Source organism: Manduca sexta, unplaced genomic scaffold, assembly GCF_014839805.1.
Source record: "Manduca sexta isolate Smith_Timp_Sample1 unplaced genomic scaffold, JHU_Msex_v1.0 HiC_scaffold_2126, whole genome shotgun sequence".
In the NCBI taxonomy this organism is placed as follows: domain Eukaryota; kingdom Metazoa; phylum Arthropoda; class Insecta; order Lepidoptera; family Sphingidae; genus Manduca; species Manduca sexta.
The window spans coordinates 1,947-18,746 of NW_023593059.1; the positions used below are offsets into that span (position 1 = coordinate 1,947).

Sequence of the window (16,800 nt, forward strand, 5' to 3'; positions counted from 1 at the left end):
AATCAATATTTTTAAAGCCAATCTTAGCTAAGGAATCAAAGATTATACAGCTTCAGCCGGTTTACTTGTTTTGTACGTTGCGCATTTACTTTTGTATTTTGTGCACCTCAAGCATACATATTGCCTATGACTTAATCCTGTACATATAGGTATTATTTTTTTCTATTGTAATGTTTGTAAAAATATTATATTCTTTTTAAAACTAGATATTCCTTTTCTATTTTTATTGTGGAATGAGTATTAAGAATCGCTGTAGAATGTTGTGTTTATGTACCGCTGTTGGCCGCCGTGGCCGAAATTCGGTTAGGTAGGAATCAAAATATCAAAGGATACATTTTTTTGGTTTCTACACCGAAATGCAATAAAGTCATGTCACCCAACTAGAATAAAAAAGCTCGAGAAATAAAATGTATTTAGATATAAAGATTAGTTCTGTACTGTTTAGAAAAATAATTATTGAAAACAAGTACCTATATGTTTGATAGATTACAATAAATCTCTTGAACTGTATTGTTACATCGTAAGTTATATGACCTTCTATTGATTATCATTATTTTTCTAATTAAAATGGGTGTTTATCTTATCATGTTGTATTAGAAAAAAATGTGATTAGCAAGCAGTTAGGGAAGGTTCTGTAGAAAAATCTTCATAGTCTTTTGACTTATTTATGCTTCGTAGTCACTTAGAGTCCGGTACGAGCACCTTGAAATTAGATTTCCTAAGCACTACCGTCTAGATAGCCTGTTAGAAGGGGCTAGGATTTTTCGTAATAAAATATTATTGAGAGTATGAAGAGAAATGAGTAGACACTACCAGTGAAGATGTATGGACACACACGACAATACTCCGTAAATAAGGTCGAATATAATTTCTTTTTTGGTCTGACCAAACGAGCAACTTACCTGATGTTAGACGAACTCTACTGCCCACAATCATTCACACTAGATAAATCCTGAGTACCGACTTTGAATTAAAGAAGATTAGCGACGGTATAATATTTATTTAGCTTCAAATCATGTCATTTATCATTATCATTATCAACCCTTTGCAGTCCATTGCTGAACATAGACCTCTCCCAAGGTATGCCACAAAGCCTGGTCTACTGCTTTATGTATCCAGTCGCTGCCTTCTCCTGTAAGTCGTCCCGTCATTTGGCCAGAGGGCGTCTCACGCTACTTAGGTAATTAGTTAATCATATAATAATAATATCAGCCCTGTATGATGTACTGTTCCACTGTTAGACACGGGCCTTCTCTACTACTGAGAGGGATTAGGCCTTAGTCCACCACGCTGGCCTAGTGCGGATTGGTAGACCTCACACATCTTCGAAATTATTATAGCGAACTTCTCAGGTGTGCAGGTTTCCTCACGATGTTTTCCTTCAACCGTTAAAGCAAGCGATAATTCACAAAGAATAGACATAATTTGCAGAAAAGTCAGAGGTGTGTGCTCTTGGGTTTTGAACCTGCGGACATTCGTCTTGACTGCCCGTTGTACAACCAACTAGGTTATCGCCGCTCATATACTAAAACTTATTAAAAGGGTTCCTTTTACCCACGAAACCCAATAAACATGTTTATCCACGATAAAAAAATAAACAAAACAAAATGATATTTGGTAGGTAACCAAAACATTCCAGAAGGTACTTCAAATAACATTATCTGTCTCTAATCATGGGGCATGCAGTTCAATAGATTAGAACATTCTTTTTTTATACGGGCACTGTAGTATCTATACTCAATTTATAACAGTCTGTTCGTAATAAGTATCTTTGTGAATGATTGTATCTTTATTTGGTAAGCACATAAGAACAATACTATACTAAGAAAACTGAACTAATTAATTGTATGTGTAAACAGTTGATGTTCCTGTGTATAATAAATAAATAAATAAATAAGGGGAGTGTGGCTGGATGCGTCGAGGTATGGGCATGGTACGGCCTAACCTGGAAAATTTCCTAGTGGTTACGAGATGTTTCCACGATAAATTGGTTTAGTAAATCTTATACTATAATTAATTATACCTACTTGATCAAAATAAACCTATTTTTCGGATTTTATTGCAGTTTTATATTATGATCTCCTGACGTTGCAAAAATTATGTATAATTGTAAAGTGTAGGTAATTCATTTTTCGCACGACCACTCCACCCCGTGACCATGAAGGCTGCAGTCTTCGAAACGTCGGGAGAAAATCATAATATAAAAAACCGCGATGAAATCCGAATAATACTTTTATTTTTATATCAAAATAAACATAAGAAATAATTATACCTTCTTAAATTTTCACAAATCAATTCTGTAAGAAAATTTACCATTATTATAACGAAATGTCAAATATTTTATCGTAGTCTATCAAGTATAGGATTGTTACTCATAGTTGATAATTGGACAAATAAAAGTCGTATTAAATTTTTCGAATCTTATAATTTTATTTACATTCGTATAGGCTTTCGAACTAGAATTAAAATAAGGTAATATTCTTTTAACTACAATATTTCATATTTACAATTTGAATTACTCATTTAATTCTGAGAACACTAAGCGACGATCGGGCAGCCATTTTTATTAAATATTTTTTAATTGTTCTTCAAACTGGCCAGTTCTATAATTTTTAAATTTAGAATACCAATTTGAGGTTGTATAATATATCATGTTTTTATTTACAAAATGGCTACTCGGACACAGAAAGAAATAAAAAAGATATGCCTTTGCATATAAATATATGCACTTATAGTTACTCCCCTCCTCAAAGAATATTGCTATGCTCCGTAAAACTGGATTATGTTTGATTATCGAAAATATGCTCGTTTTAATATCTCTTTAATTCTATGCACAAAACTGCATTTAAATATAAAAGTAAGTTTAAAGGACATACAAAATTGTTTGAAATATTAGAATCTGTTGAATCATAGTAAGAATGCACCAACATCTGTGAAAAACTGGCACAAACCCAATAAGGACTTATAAAAAAATATACACAAACGTAAAATTACGATTTTTTTCCACCAAACAATTTTGTGCAGAGAATTAAAAAAAACATCTCAGAGCGTCAGAAAACATTTTTTAAAACAAAGTTAATGTTACAGAAAAACTTGTGCATACGTTGTTTAATGAATCGATATTTGTAATATGGCTGCCATTACTTAGGTGACGTCATACGCAGTACCCTAGTAGGATGTCTTATTGCGTTTTGAAATTAGTCAGGAATTCCGACTACGGAGAGGAATCCGTTTTTTTGTTATTAGGGCTATTATACTGCCGTGCTAAGCGCAAAAGCGCTATGTCGGGGAAACCTTATTCCGAGATAATGAAAATTTTGTAAATATAGTCTCATAGTTTTGTATATAAAACTGGGATAGATAGATAGATTTTATCCCTATCCCTTAAAATGTCCATAGTTATATAAGTAATTTTAATAGTTGTTTAGAAATAATAATAATTATTCTTATGCTCATTATTGACTGCCTCGGTGGCGTAGTTGTAAGTGTACAAGGTACAACAAGTACGACTGCCGCGCTAAGGTTCTGGGTTCGAATCCTGGGTCGGGCCAAAATAATTGTGATTGGGTTTTTCTATCTTTAAAATTACTCAGTTGCAGCTCCGAGTAAGGAAGTTGTCGGTGTGATACCCCCGTGCCTCGGAAAGCACGTAAAGCCGTTGGTCCTGCGCCTGATCTCTCCGGTCATGTCGGATTGCCGTCTCACCGGACTACGAGAGGTGAAGGATCAGAGAGTGCACCTGTGTATTGCACACACACTAGTGCACTATAATATATCCTGCGCACCTGGCTGATCTCCGCTGAGATTGGCCGCCGTGGCCGAAATTCGGCTAGAAGGGATTCATCATAAGTGCAACTTTGTTCGCCTACGTGATAAATAAAGTATTGTATTTTTTTTTTATTTTATAGAGAAACTCTTTTATGGTGTTTTTTAACAAGTTCTAAACAAGATACCGTTATTTAGGTAAGTTCATTGGATGGGTCTTTCTTTAACCTATCTGACGACATAAAAAAACAAGATTTTGATTATTTTTTTTGAGATACTGCTTTTGAGCTTAACACGGCAGTACAGGTCAACTTTGATAGACGTATATATGATTATTTTACTGTTACTTATGCGGCATCAAAGCTGACTTCTCGATTAGATATTTCAAAAGACCGAAAAGCCCCCATAGACAGAATAAAGCCCTCTCACAATACGTGCTCTAATTAAATCTAATTCTCTAAAATTCTTATGCATTTAAACATTTCTTAGAACGGAATAAATACATTATCAAAAAATTTAAAAATTAATTCATAATGCAAAAGATTCGAAACTCTATTTATATAAAACAAAAAAATAAACTTAATTCACTTTTCATTGAAGTTAAATAATGTATTATAGAAGTATTGTGTGATATTCTTTGTAACTTTGTGCGTTAAATTCGAAAAGTATCGGAAAAAATAGTTTCTATGTTTCACACTTACATATATCATGATTTTATTAACTGAAGGGTAGGCAGACTTATCTAGTTTCTTGTAATCTAGGTACGCAGTAATGACAGCCATTCCGAGTGAAATATAATAAAAATCATACAATATACATCTGTTAACAAATATAAACTAATTTATTTACATATAGGTTATATAAAACTTATAGGAATGGACTTGCAAAATATACCTTAAATATATTCTACAATTAGATAAATATTTACAAAAGTTACTAGTTTTTTTTTCTGATTTTGAGCTAACTTTGAGCTTTACTATCTAAATGTATTAAATAAATGGCGTATGTACTTAATGTGGATTCCGATTGGAAATCATCGGTGTTATATCGAAGTAAGATATGTTTTATTGGCAGTATTATTAATAAATAATACGGGCGAAAATTTTCATATAGAAGGAATTTTCACAAATCAAGGCAAGATGAATTCTCTAATTTTGTTGAAGTAATTTGTTATTTTTGACATTTTATTCCTACTACGGCAGATCAAACAATTGTATTAACAATTTTAATTCCCTTTAATAACAGTGTTTGTACTAGGCTAGCAGAAAATCAAGGTAATATTAGGAACACTTGTTGCATATAAATTCCAAATTTCAATAGTTCAATTACCATTATGTTCGATTTGAACGAAATATGACAAACGATCAAAATGACAAAATGCTCGTATTTTCTTTTAATATTTTTAGTTTCTTTTCTTTATCATTATCACAAGTATTACAAGAAAGTTTTATCTTGATGTATTTTTTAAATTTTTTTTATATTTTAAAGACGATATTTCAAAGAAAGAAAATGATTTTATTTTATGGGAAATAACATAAATTATTGGCAACAATCCGTATACATTGCAATTATGAGGCATTGTTTTATTTATCAGAAGATATGTGTATGAAAATATTTACTGGGCTGGAATAAATTGGATATTTGGAAAGATGTAAATGTCAATGTATTTTTGTATATTCTGTACTTCATGCGCAGCATTCAAGTATAGAAAATCGTACATTCGATGCGATTAGTCGTACGATAAACGCTCATATAGAACCAACATCCGATTTTCATCGGATTGAAATCAATTGCAAGATATTTTTGACCAATGTTACCAGGACAACAGAATACCATGAGAGTTGTTTCTGAATATGTACATTTTTCGTATATTTATTTTCGCGCTTGCTTTGTGTTACCAGGAGCGCAGCAAATCATAAGAAGCCCATGTCTAGCGCGTTGTACAGCGCGGCGATGTCGGAGTGACTCGATATCCTCCAGAAGGGATAGTTCTTCGCTTTCGCAGCCGCCTCTTCGTCTTGCCCATCGCCTATCACTACGTACATACGTACACCGTTCGCCGAATCGTTGTTTTATTTTCTCGAAACATGTTTCTTTTCCTGGGAAAAAATTAGACAATTTGAGTAAAGCAAAATCAATAAAATATAGTATCGGTGAAAATTTAACTAAAAAATATTTTAGTTAAATTTGAGATAAACACAACACACATGACATGCGTAAAATCCTTATTTTTCAGAAACGATAAAGCTATTTCAGAACAAGAACTGAGCTAAATTAGTCACCTCAGTTCATATAATCAGTTTATTTTGCAACGGCAAAACCATGTGACAGTTATAAAGAAATATCCAATTTATGCGAGCTGTTAAAGTAACTTAGGTGATACGTACCTGTTTTAGTGGCCGAATATATGTTCTCTATGGGGAACACTCGCCGAGCCCGAACAGCAACACCTTCGCCAGAGCGGGCACGAGCTGCGTGGTCGTCACTAGCACGTTAACGCAGTTTTCCCTGATAAACAATCATTATTATACTTTATATAAATCAGTCCGCCTATACACTTCTCTGTATATAAAGTGTAAAATAAATAAATTTGCTTCAATTTAATGACAGCTGTCAAAACATGTCTGAAATGGGGATGCTTAAATAGATTTCGATTATCGATTAACGTTCAAATTTTAATCGATTAAAATATATTTATAATGAAAATTTAAATAAATATTTGAAGCAAATTGGCCATCGATAATGTATGGTAATTGTATGGTTTCAGTCGTTTAAAGGTGTTTTAAAGTAGTGCTCATTTTTTTAAAGAATTTTTTCTAATCGATTTATTTTGTTTGCTAAATCGATAACTTGTAACCGGTGGTAAGAATATTAACTATTACTGCAGCTGCTAGTGGAGAAACGGAAACTCGAACAAGTCCCAAAAAGAATAGGAGTCCGAAAAGGTCTTAACGAAAAGCAAAGTATATTTACCTGGAGTTGATCATGTTGAGACATTTGCAAGCAAGCGTTAGCCAGTTGTCGGTTGCTTGCTCTAACTCAGCGCGCAGTTGCAACCATTGTTCTCTTTTTGCCGGCCCCAATAGACCTCCCACACTGCATAAAAAGTATATAATTAACAATGTATTTTAAGCTAACTAGAGATGTAATGTACAATTGACTTCAAGCTTTGATTTATATGGCGATACGACTGCTTTTATAATGGAATGAAACTTTACCCTTTCAGGTAACACTAAATACATGCCTAGATTCCTGTAATGATTTATCAATCAAATCTCTCATATCTATATTTCATGTACTTAATTATACTTAATAGTTGCAAATGGTTCAATGTCGCACCCCATCCACAGATGTGTTTGTTTCTTGCTTGTCGCCTTTTAGCCCTTCAACTATATTTTACTTCAAAGGCAGTGCGGCTACTTTGCCGTGGAAAATAAAATAAAACTTGTACGTAACCTTTCTGCATTCATGCAGTCCTAGTATAATAGCAGGCAAATAAATACCGCGTGGTGGGGGATTTTCTTTGTACTTTTGTTCTGCTATACTTAGGGGCCGTTCAAGTATTACGTAATTTTAATAAAGATATTCGAAGCCCCTATGTAACGCGCCGTAACCTTTTTCTGTACGCCCCCCCTCAAAAAGTTATGTAAATCTAAAATTACATTTTTTTTTCTCAAAATATCGGAATATCGCTAAAATACCTTCCTTTGTTATTGTTTTAAAATAAAAAATCCAATGTTTACATAACGCATTGTATAAACCCCCCGTCCCGCTTGTGTAACGCATCATAATGTTTTACACTACCCCCCTCCCCCCTCCAAATTGCGCTACGTAATACTTGAACGGTCCCTTATAATATGTACTGTTACAGGATTTTTCAAATTAAATGCCTCACCTATTCCTGTAGTTATTGTACGTGTCCTTGATCTTCCTATATCTGAAGGCGAGCTTCCTCATCCAGTCGACGCCGCCGCGCACACCAGGAGCGCAGAGGCCGGTGTTGGGCGCCGCGCCGGCGTGGAAACCGTCTGTTGCGAAGTTGTACGCGGACAGGTCTTGGCCGTTATCGTCAGCCGCCACGGCATCTATGTGCTCCTGGTCGCAGTCCTGATGAGAAAATAAAACTTTTGTATATTTTTTTTTTCCGGATATTGTAAGAATTACTTATGTAAATAAAAATAAAGTGTTTGAACTCAGAAAGTTATTGCAGTTTTAGGACTAGAGAAGTTACTATGATATGTTAAGTATTTCTTTAAGCAGTTTTCATGGCAATTGATGCAAAAAGTAATCTAATGTAACTAGAATAACTGTATTTAGCAGCATATTTCCCCTGTTAACCAAAATGACCTACACTTACCTCAACATCATTAAAGAAGAAATGCGTGTCAGCCAGGCTGAATATCATCTCTTCCATTCTGAAACCCAACTGGACTATTTGCTGTGTGTCCTGTAATAACAATACAAAAATATTCGTTAATCTATTTATACTCTATCTATCTATATTTTATAGTCTTCACTATTATATAAATCTGTAGAGTGTTTATTTGAACGCGCTAATCTCAGGAATTCCTGGATCGAATTGAAAAAATCTTTTAGTGTTGGATAGCCCATTTATTGAGGAAGGATATAGGCCATAAAACATCACGCTATAATTAAGAGGAGCGAAGCATCCATTAAATATGTTGCAAAACAGGGAACATTTCTTCCTTTTGGACGCTTCCGTTGCGTGCATTGCGTAAACGGTTAAAATTACGCAACAAACATATATAACAGAGATTTTTGGGACAATGTTAGTTTAAGTAAAGGCAAGTATGTGGTTTAATTTATAAAAGCAATGTCAATATGACCCTGTAATACATAGTAGTGACTGCCTCAGTGGCGCAATATAAATTGTACACGGTACAAGTACGACTACCGCGCTGAGGTCCTGGGTTTGAATCCCAAAATAAATGTGATTGGTTTTTCCATCTTAAAAAAAAATATTCAGTCGCAGCTCGGAGTCAGAAAGTTGGCGGTGTGATACCCTCGTGCCTCGAAAAGTACGTAAAGCCGTTGGTCCTGCGCCTGACCTCTCTCTGGTCATGTCGGATTGCCGTCTCACCGGACTATGAGAATGAAAGAACAGAGAGTGCACGTGTGTATTGTGCACTATAATATATCCTGCATACCTGGCTGATCTTCGTTGAGATAGGCTGCCGTGGCCGAAATTCGGCTAGGAGGGATTCATATATAATAATATCTACAACAGATTTCTTAGTATTTATAGTCACCTTATTGTACTTAGTAGCATAAGTGCCAGTGAGCAGCGAGTGGAATATGATTATGGTCTCGTCCAGGTCCCAGATGAACACTCTATCTGTAGCCGGTTCTGGAACATGCTGAGCTGGTGACGAGGATGTGTTCCGCCTGCCTCTGCCCGTGATCTGCTTGCTGTGCTCTCACTGTAAGGAGAAATATATTTGTTAGTTTATACAAACTATGAGAATTCAGTTTTAGATTTTTAACATAGTTCAGAGTGACATTTAATGCAGAAGTATTGCATTGGGATTGTAATCTTAAGTTATCTGTAAGATATCAAAGTTATATGAGATTATTGTGGACCATAGATGTTAGAGGTGAACTATTAATACAATATGATTCTGACCAGTTAATGATTGACAAATTGCCAAATAGCCCAATATACCTTAAAATATAAGCTTCCCTTTTGGGAATTTTAACACCATTCAGCTACAAATTTATCTTATAGCAACCATAACAGTCTTTAAATCTGCTTTTAAGTAGAAACAATATCCAGAATTTATAGCTTTCCTTTAGGAAAATTATTTCACCAACTATTTTATCTGTAATCAACCATGTCGTCTTATCTATAAATCTACTTTTCAATAAGAACATTACCCTGAATTCTCTCGACATCTTCTGCTGGCTGCATGCACCTCAGCTTTGATAGGAGACAGTGGACTTGTGTCATTTAGAGACGGTAGCATTGATGATGGGGAATCTGTAACAAATGAATGTGCTTTTTATTTTATTACCGCAAAGGCTAGTTTTGGCAAAGAATTTCGTGCCAACACTGACTGACTGAGCATGACTTACGCGCTAATGTTCTGATAAGAATAAGGGGTTGGATCAAAAATAATTATTATGGTTTTTCCATTTTAAAAATTAGTCAGTCACAACTGGGAGTTAGGAAGTTGTTGGAGTGATACCCCAGTACCTTGGAAGGCACGTAAAACAGACAGCGACCTGTGTATTGCACACACACTTGTGCACTATAATATCTCCCAAGTTCCTGGCTGATATCAGTTGAGATTGATCATCATGACCAGAATTTAGCTAGGAGGGATTCAGTTATAGGGTAGTATGTTAGGTCTCAATATAAAGTGCATTGCTATAAGAATTTGTAATACAGTTTGGATGAGGTTGCTACTTGGTACTGATTACTGATAATTTTGTTTACCATCAGGCAAGTTACTTGCCCGACTTGTCATTGAGTTGAAATGAATTGCTTTTATTTCCTTGGTAAATTATTTTACATTAATAATAAACAATAATTAGATTATAGCTGTCTTATTACATTTACTTTTTCTTTGTGACATTTTATGCTGGCTGAAAATAAATAAATAATTTATATGGGTCATTTTTATAGTGTTACCATATGAATTCACATATTCATCTTTAACTCTGCTAACATTGTGCCAAAAATTATCCATCAATAATTGTTTTTTTTTTCCAAATCTCCAGCTTTACTTTTATGATTTAATGATCATTTTGTAGTTTTGTGTGAATATGGTGTGTTTAAGTGTATTTCCAAATGAAAGTATGCTGTTTTTGTAAGAGAATTTGTTGGAATAAATTTTCTTCATGTAATAGTGGTCTTAGAGAATATAAAATTAAAATATTTTTTTGTTAATAGTTACTTTGTTCAACAGTCATACTCTTTTATTTTCCATCTATGGCTAGAATAGCTTATGGTAGTGGTTTTTTCAAGAAGACAACTATGATTATATTTATTAATGCAGTTCAAAATGACCCAAATACCAAATTCAGTTCTATACTCCAAGTAGGCATGACAACTACTGCTTTAAGCACTATAGATGATAAATACAATCTTCAGGGTCTAAATTCTATGACATATCATATATCCTTGTTGGTTACTATAGGAAATTTTGTCTGTTCTTTAGGTTATAATGTTCAGTACTAATTTTCACATATCAATTATTATCAAATCCTTTGGATATTCACCAAATAACATGTAAAATACACTAATTAATGCCATACCAGAATCACTTTCGGAGTCGGGCCAATAGTCCGAATTATCATTGTATTCAGAACTATCATCTAATCTTCTTCGCTTATTTGAATGCGAGTCTTCATTTTCTTTATTCATATTTGGAAATTAATATAACTTCACGACAAAATGTAATACTTTATAACTTTTTGACTAACCAACTTTATAAAAACTTGTTCATTTGTAAACAAAACTTGATGGCAAACGCGTTTCAAGTCGCATACGGTTTACGAAGCGTAGATAAGCGAGATGGCTAACTGTATCGTGCTAATGCTAGAAAGAGACGAAACAAAATTTAAAAGACGATGCTAGATATGGACCTGTTATTGACAGCGTTAAAAAGCAGTATGTTTTCATTTACAATCTTATCCACCAAAAAAGTTAGTTTTCTTATGCATCATAATTGTGATTTTTTATATGTGTGTGTTTTTTTTTCATGAGTTTATTATTATTTTTACTCACAATATTTTTATAGTTTGAACTGATAATAGCAACGCCGTTGTATATACCTGATAAGGCGCCCCCAAATGGTAAGAAGTGTGTCCAGCACGCTGCCGCTACTACTAGGCGAGCTGACGTAAGGAGAGTAGCTTGGTGCAGCGTAATATCCGCTGTATTGTGCGACATTGTGCTCCGCGTAACCTGCTGCGTAGCTGCTGTAGTCCTGTAAAAATCTAGTTTATAATACTGCAATAATAGGAATATTTGCCTCATTATACAGAATCGGAAATACACTTGGGTCAGACAATTATATTATAACTTTACCAACCTGTTGGGTAGTAGGAAACGATTGAGCCAGGCTTCCATTGTATGACGAGTAGGCATAGGGCGATGGTTGGGTTCCAAACCCAGTGCTGGGCACGCTTCCTACGCCGCTCACGCCATACGCGCTAAGATACGTCGGCGTCGCCTTACACGAGGATCTGAGCATAAATACAAATAAAATTATTTACTTATTGCAAAAGAAAGTCAATAATCTTATTAGTTTTTAAATTTTAAGCGTAAAATACGTTGATTGTCATTGCTCCCTTTATGGGCTGAACGAGTTGCGTTGGCTTAGTGGTAAAACCTGTAATGGACAGCAGTGACTTGATAAGCAAGATTTGTGTTTAATTATGATAATGGAGTTGGAATACTCCAGCTAAGCTATTGCTAGGATGAAGTAATTGAAGCTGAACTTGTATTCTATCTTATCCAAATTTTTGGTAAAAGTTATTATCATCGCAAATAGGATCGAAAAGTCTACGTCTAAGTAGTATTGATTTAGAAATTCCATGGTATTAAAATTATGTTGGCATTTAACGGAATATTATTCCATTGTCTATATACCTATTGGTGTTGTGTGCCGGCGGGTACGCTGCGTACGGCTGGTTGTAGAGGGAAGAATTGACGTACGACGAGGCCGCGCTGCCACTACCATACTGCTGCATGCTAGAACAAACACGACCGTGTAGTCTTCTTTAGTCGATTTGTGTCGCTAATTTGAAAATAGAATGTTTTATGTTAGGGTACCCCGTACCCGCGAAAACCCGGTAATGCTTTAAGTGTTGCTTCAGCGACTTCGGTAACTTAGCATTTGTCAGTTTTGTAGTAGTATAGTGTTTTTTGCCACAAAGTACAAACAGGCAGATGAAGAAAAAGTAGTAAAGCAATTATTACATTCTGGGTCCAAATAGAATAATGTTTATGACATAGATATTATGTGGCTTATAGTTCATAAATGTAAGCGAAAGTATCTAACGCTGCATTGAACTTTAACCGTCTACCATTATCTGAGTTAGTTTTTCTTAATATCTATGTAAGGAAGGCAATTTCGGCATACGAACAACTTCGCCGCTGGACTAAACGAACTGTTCGAAATCGTATTGGCTTAGTAAGGATAATTCTTATTAATCGTGAGCTGTTTTGCGGCTTCCGTCAAATCCTCGGCGGTTCGTCGACCGCGTGTCAACATCATTTCGACGCACATCTGGCTATAATCAAGATAAATGACTTATTTATTCATATTAATGAATGGGCACTATCACATTGATTTGTTTAATAGTAGACTTGGTGGATACAAAAATGCTTGTTAGAAAAGTTAACTGACTTATTTTATTTTCTGTATTTTTTGATTTTTTATATTCTGTGTAAGTTAATTTGGTGTTATTTTTCTGGTACTAGCTCTGTGTAAATTTTATTTATTCTAACATCGAAAACCTAAAAACTGTCCTCAATCTGAAAAAAATATTTGTGGAAACTGTTTGGCTAATGTAAAAAATTATTATGTTTAATTCAAATGTTATTAATGTGTGCTGTTTGTTTTCCTAAATAAAAAATAAAATAAAAAAAATAAAATAAAAAAAAAAATAAAAATAAATAATATCTGACCTGAGAATAGTATACGCAACCTCACAATTCCCCGACCGAAAATTAAACTAGACGGTAATAACCACTCGGCATACGTAAACCGTTTCTACAAAACCTGGGAGCCGAAACCAGAATTTCGTTATAAACTCCTTTACAAGGCTGTCGCGCAACGTGCACGCGACAAGGCGACGTGGCGACATGGCAAGGCGACATAGTTACACGACAAGGCGACCAGTGCGCCCAACATTCGTTCAGATTTATATCCCGCACGGTCCGAGCCAATTGCGAGCGGTCCTCGTCTCAATACTAAACTTTTATATAAATCATAAACTATCCAACAGTTTATTGATATAGCGAGGGTGGGATAGGAAATATTGTTTTATTATCTTCTAATATAAACTCAATAGCTCAGGGAATAAAGTTGGAGTTTTGATAAGATGGTCTTGAACGATATATTATGAAAGTAATTTTGCCGTAACATTGAATTAATAAGCGGCTATTTCTTCTAAACTGATTTACTGAAGTTTCTTTGATATGTTAAGCAATGTATATAAGCGTCAAACTATCAAGGCCCTTTAATTTATAATCAAATTTGTACGATCAGGCCCAAAAAGAGACGACTTATTCCTCACATGACTACCTAACCCATCACATTCTACAAGTCGCACCTCCCACCGTCTCAGAACATAGACATGAATTTACATTACCAATAGAAATACAGTATTATAATATTTACAATGTACAAAAGCACTATCCTGTTCAGTGGTCGCAAACCTAGTTCAGTTCACTGGGGATATCGTAAATCTATCTGCGCCGTACAGATCCACTGTATCTAAAACAGATATAAATAATAATACTACGTCACATTATGCTATTTTTATGATGCATTCTGCAGTTTGTATTCATTTTAGTTGTGGGGACGGAATTGAGTTGTGTAGGGTCGATACCCACGTTCAGTTAGTTATTATATTATTGTACATCATATAAAAATATGTCATTTTTCATCTTTCCTACTTAAATTACCTTAATATCATATTTTATGCAATACTGGACAGAAAGTTCGTGTAGTAGCATGTTTAAGTTACAATTCTACTCAAGATAGCTTTGCTGTTGTCACAATCACACTCAATAGACAGGACTTTAAGAGAACTTCGAACTTCAAAGACAATATGTTGACGCTTTTAACTTTGGGAAAGCAATTTACGGGATTTCAGCTATATTTTCGCTGGCTTAAACCATCCTACCGACTAAAACCCCGCCATACTCACCCTGAAACATTTTAATCAGTTTTACACTGGCTACTATGTCTCTGGCACCTTGAACTGAAAAAATATAGTATCCCAAAACACTAGACAAATCCTTAAATTTATAACAATCCTAGTACACTTCCCGGAGTGCAGGAACAAACAGTTCAATAATTTTAGACTTTCGCACACGTGACCGACCTCACAACATTTCGACCTACTTTGATTATCACTCCCACAGCGCTGGTAGATCCGGCCCTGGCCACATCCGCACGTCGGCGCCATCACGACTGGCGCCGGTAGCTAACCACCAGCGGCTCCGCGACACAACCACCGTAATGGGAGCAGTCTACTTTGTACATCTGTTTATCTGTTTAGAACTGTGTGGAGCTATCAATGGACTGATGTATGAATGGAAATTAATGACTCGTGGTATAATAATAAAAAATGATGAAGTGGTAACTGGTTTTATAAGCAATTGTAATAATTTGACAGAGACGCGATGCACTATGTACTGGAAGAGATCTACCCGAATTATACTAAAGATGCACGAAAGTTTACAAAATAACTAACAAATTTAAAGCTATACTAAATTTCACCAACACTGTCCATCTGCAAGTTAGAAAGAGGGACCGGACTGCTGCTACATTCGAATTTTCAAGAACTCTTATGTTTCTTCATTTTATCCTTTTCATTAAGGCAAAATACTAACCATCCAACACCTCCTAATGAAATCAATTTATATAAAATTTAGTAATGAATTATGAAACCTAATCCCCAACAACACAGCCTGACCTAAACGAGGCCTGAGACCTTGACAATGAGTGCGTGCCGACTGCGGATTAAACTATTGTGGTCCGGAATGCCAGCATTTTCACAATGTCACGACGTTTGCCTTTTAGAACTGAGCAATTATGTAAAGGTCGAATTAGGATTCAAAGCTGACCTGCCGAGTAAAACCACAATCATAAACACAATAGCCAATGAATTGCAGAGGAATTTAGGTTCTTTGTCTATTACATTAAGAATAAAGAACTGAGGCTGATTTTTTGGATTATTATATTACGTATTATTATTTTATCAGCTATATAAAAGGGATATATTTATAGAATTATATTGAATACTTATTCAAAATCCTGCAATGTTGTCAAATTGTACTTATATCGATTACATGACGCATGTTTTTGAACTTGATTTTCAACTAGTGCTATTATAAAGTACAGTAACATATAAAGTGAAGCCAGAGAATATAGTAAGACTAAGAAATCATAGCACACTTAAACTTAATGAAAAGATTTTTCGTTGCCTTGGGATCGTACTGAACGTATTTACTCAAATGCCAAACCAGGATACGAAATAAATTCCCAAATTTTTCCCGCAAAATCCCATTGATTGTACAAACCGATGATGACGTCTCCAATCGTCCCGAATCCCCGCGTGACTGACATATCGACAGATTGAGATTGGAAAATAATGATAATTGAAGAAGATGGCACAACGTTGCAGATGGTACCGACATTCGGGAGTTTTAGCAATCTTGTGGAGAGGGGAGAGGACCGGAAATATTTGTATTGAATTTTTCTAGGTAGGTCTATCGTATAAGAAAGTTTGTCTAGGTGTGTATCACCGCAAACAACCCTTATTTTAAAAGAGCTTATAGCCAGTATAATAGGGTTTAAACTTAACATTTAATGCTGCAAGGACCAGTGTACTGACGAGCAATGAGCAGTGCCGCGCAGTGCCTTTTGTTGTACAGGGAACGGTGTTGCTACGGGTTATAGGTGTTCGTAGCGCTTAGAGGCGGCTATGGGCGACAGCTTACGCCATCTTCGTCTGAGGAAGCCCGCAGCCGTCCCTAATGCGCTGAAGAGGGCCTCCGTTAGTTGGTATGCCGTGCGTTGTACACAGAGTTAGGCCTCAGCCCGGCGGTCGCCCATTGGTACCATCTTTCATGGCGCTCAACAGGCCGTAAGGCATGGTAAACCCAACATCACCGCTTAGTCGTCCCCTAAGATACCTGGGCGGTAGTAATACACATTCTCCGCGAAACCAAAAAGATGGTCGTAGTGCTCACCATCAAGCTAACAACCGGCTCTTACCATTCGGTATAACAGATAAGGGAGCACCCGTTGTATAGAGACCTTAAATTTATGA

General features: G+C 35.4%; 1 protein-coding gene across 1 annotated transcript; it reads right to left on the minus strand.

Moving 5' to 3' along the window:
* Nucleotides 1-5,565: 5,565 nt before the first annotated feature.
* On the minus strand, nt 5,566-11,268 carry LOC119191924 (eyes absent homolog 4-like). Its single transcript, XM_037445782.1, is given in 11 exon segments — nt 5,566-5,807; nt 5,809-5,864; nt 6,153-6,194; nt 6,197-6,273; nt 6,739-6,861; nt 7,661-7,872; nt 8,123-8,212; nt 9,036-9,184; nt 9,187-9,206; nt 9,661-9,763; nt 11,044-11,268. Coding segments are annotated over 11 exon segments (1,110 nt in total). The 5' UTR covers nt 11,153-11,268; the 3' UTR covers nt 5,566-5,678.
* Between the last annotated feature and the right edge of the window lie 5,532 nt (nt 11,269-16,800).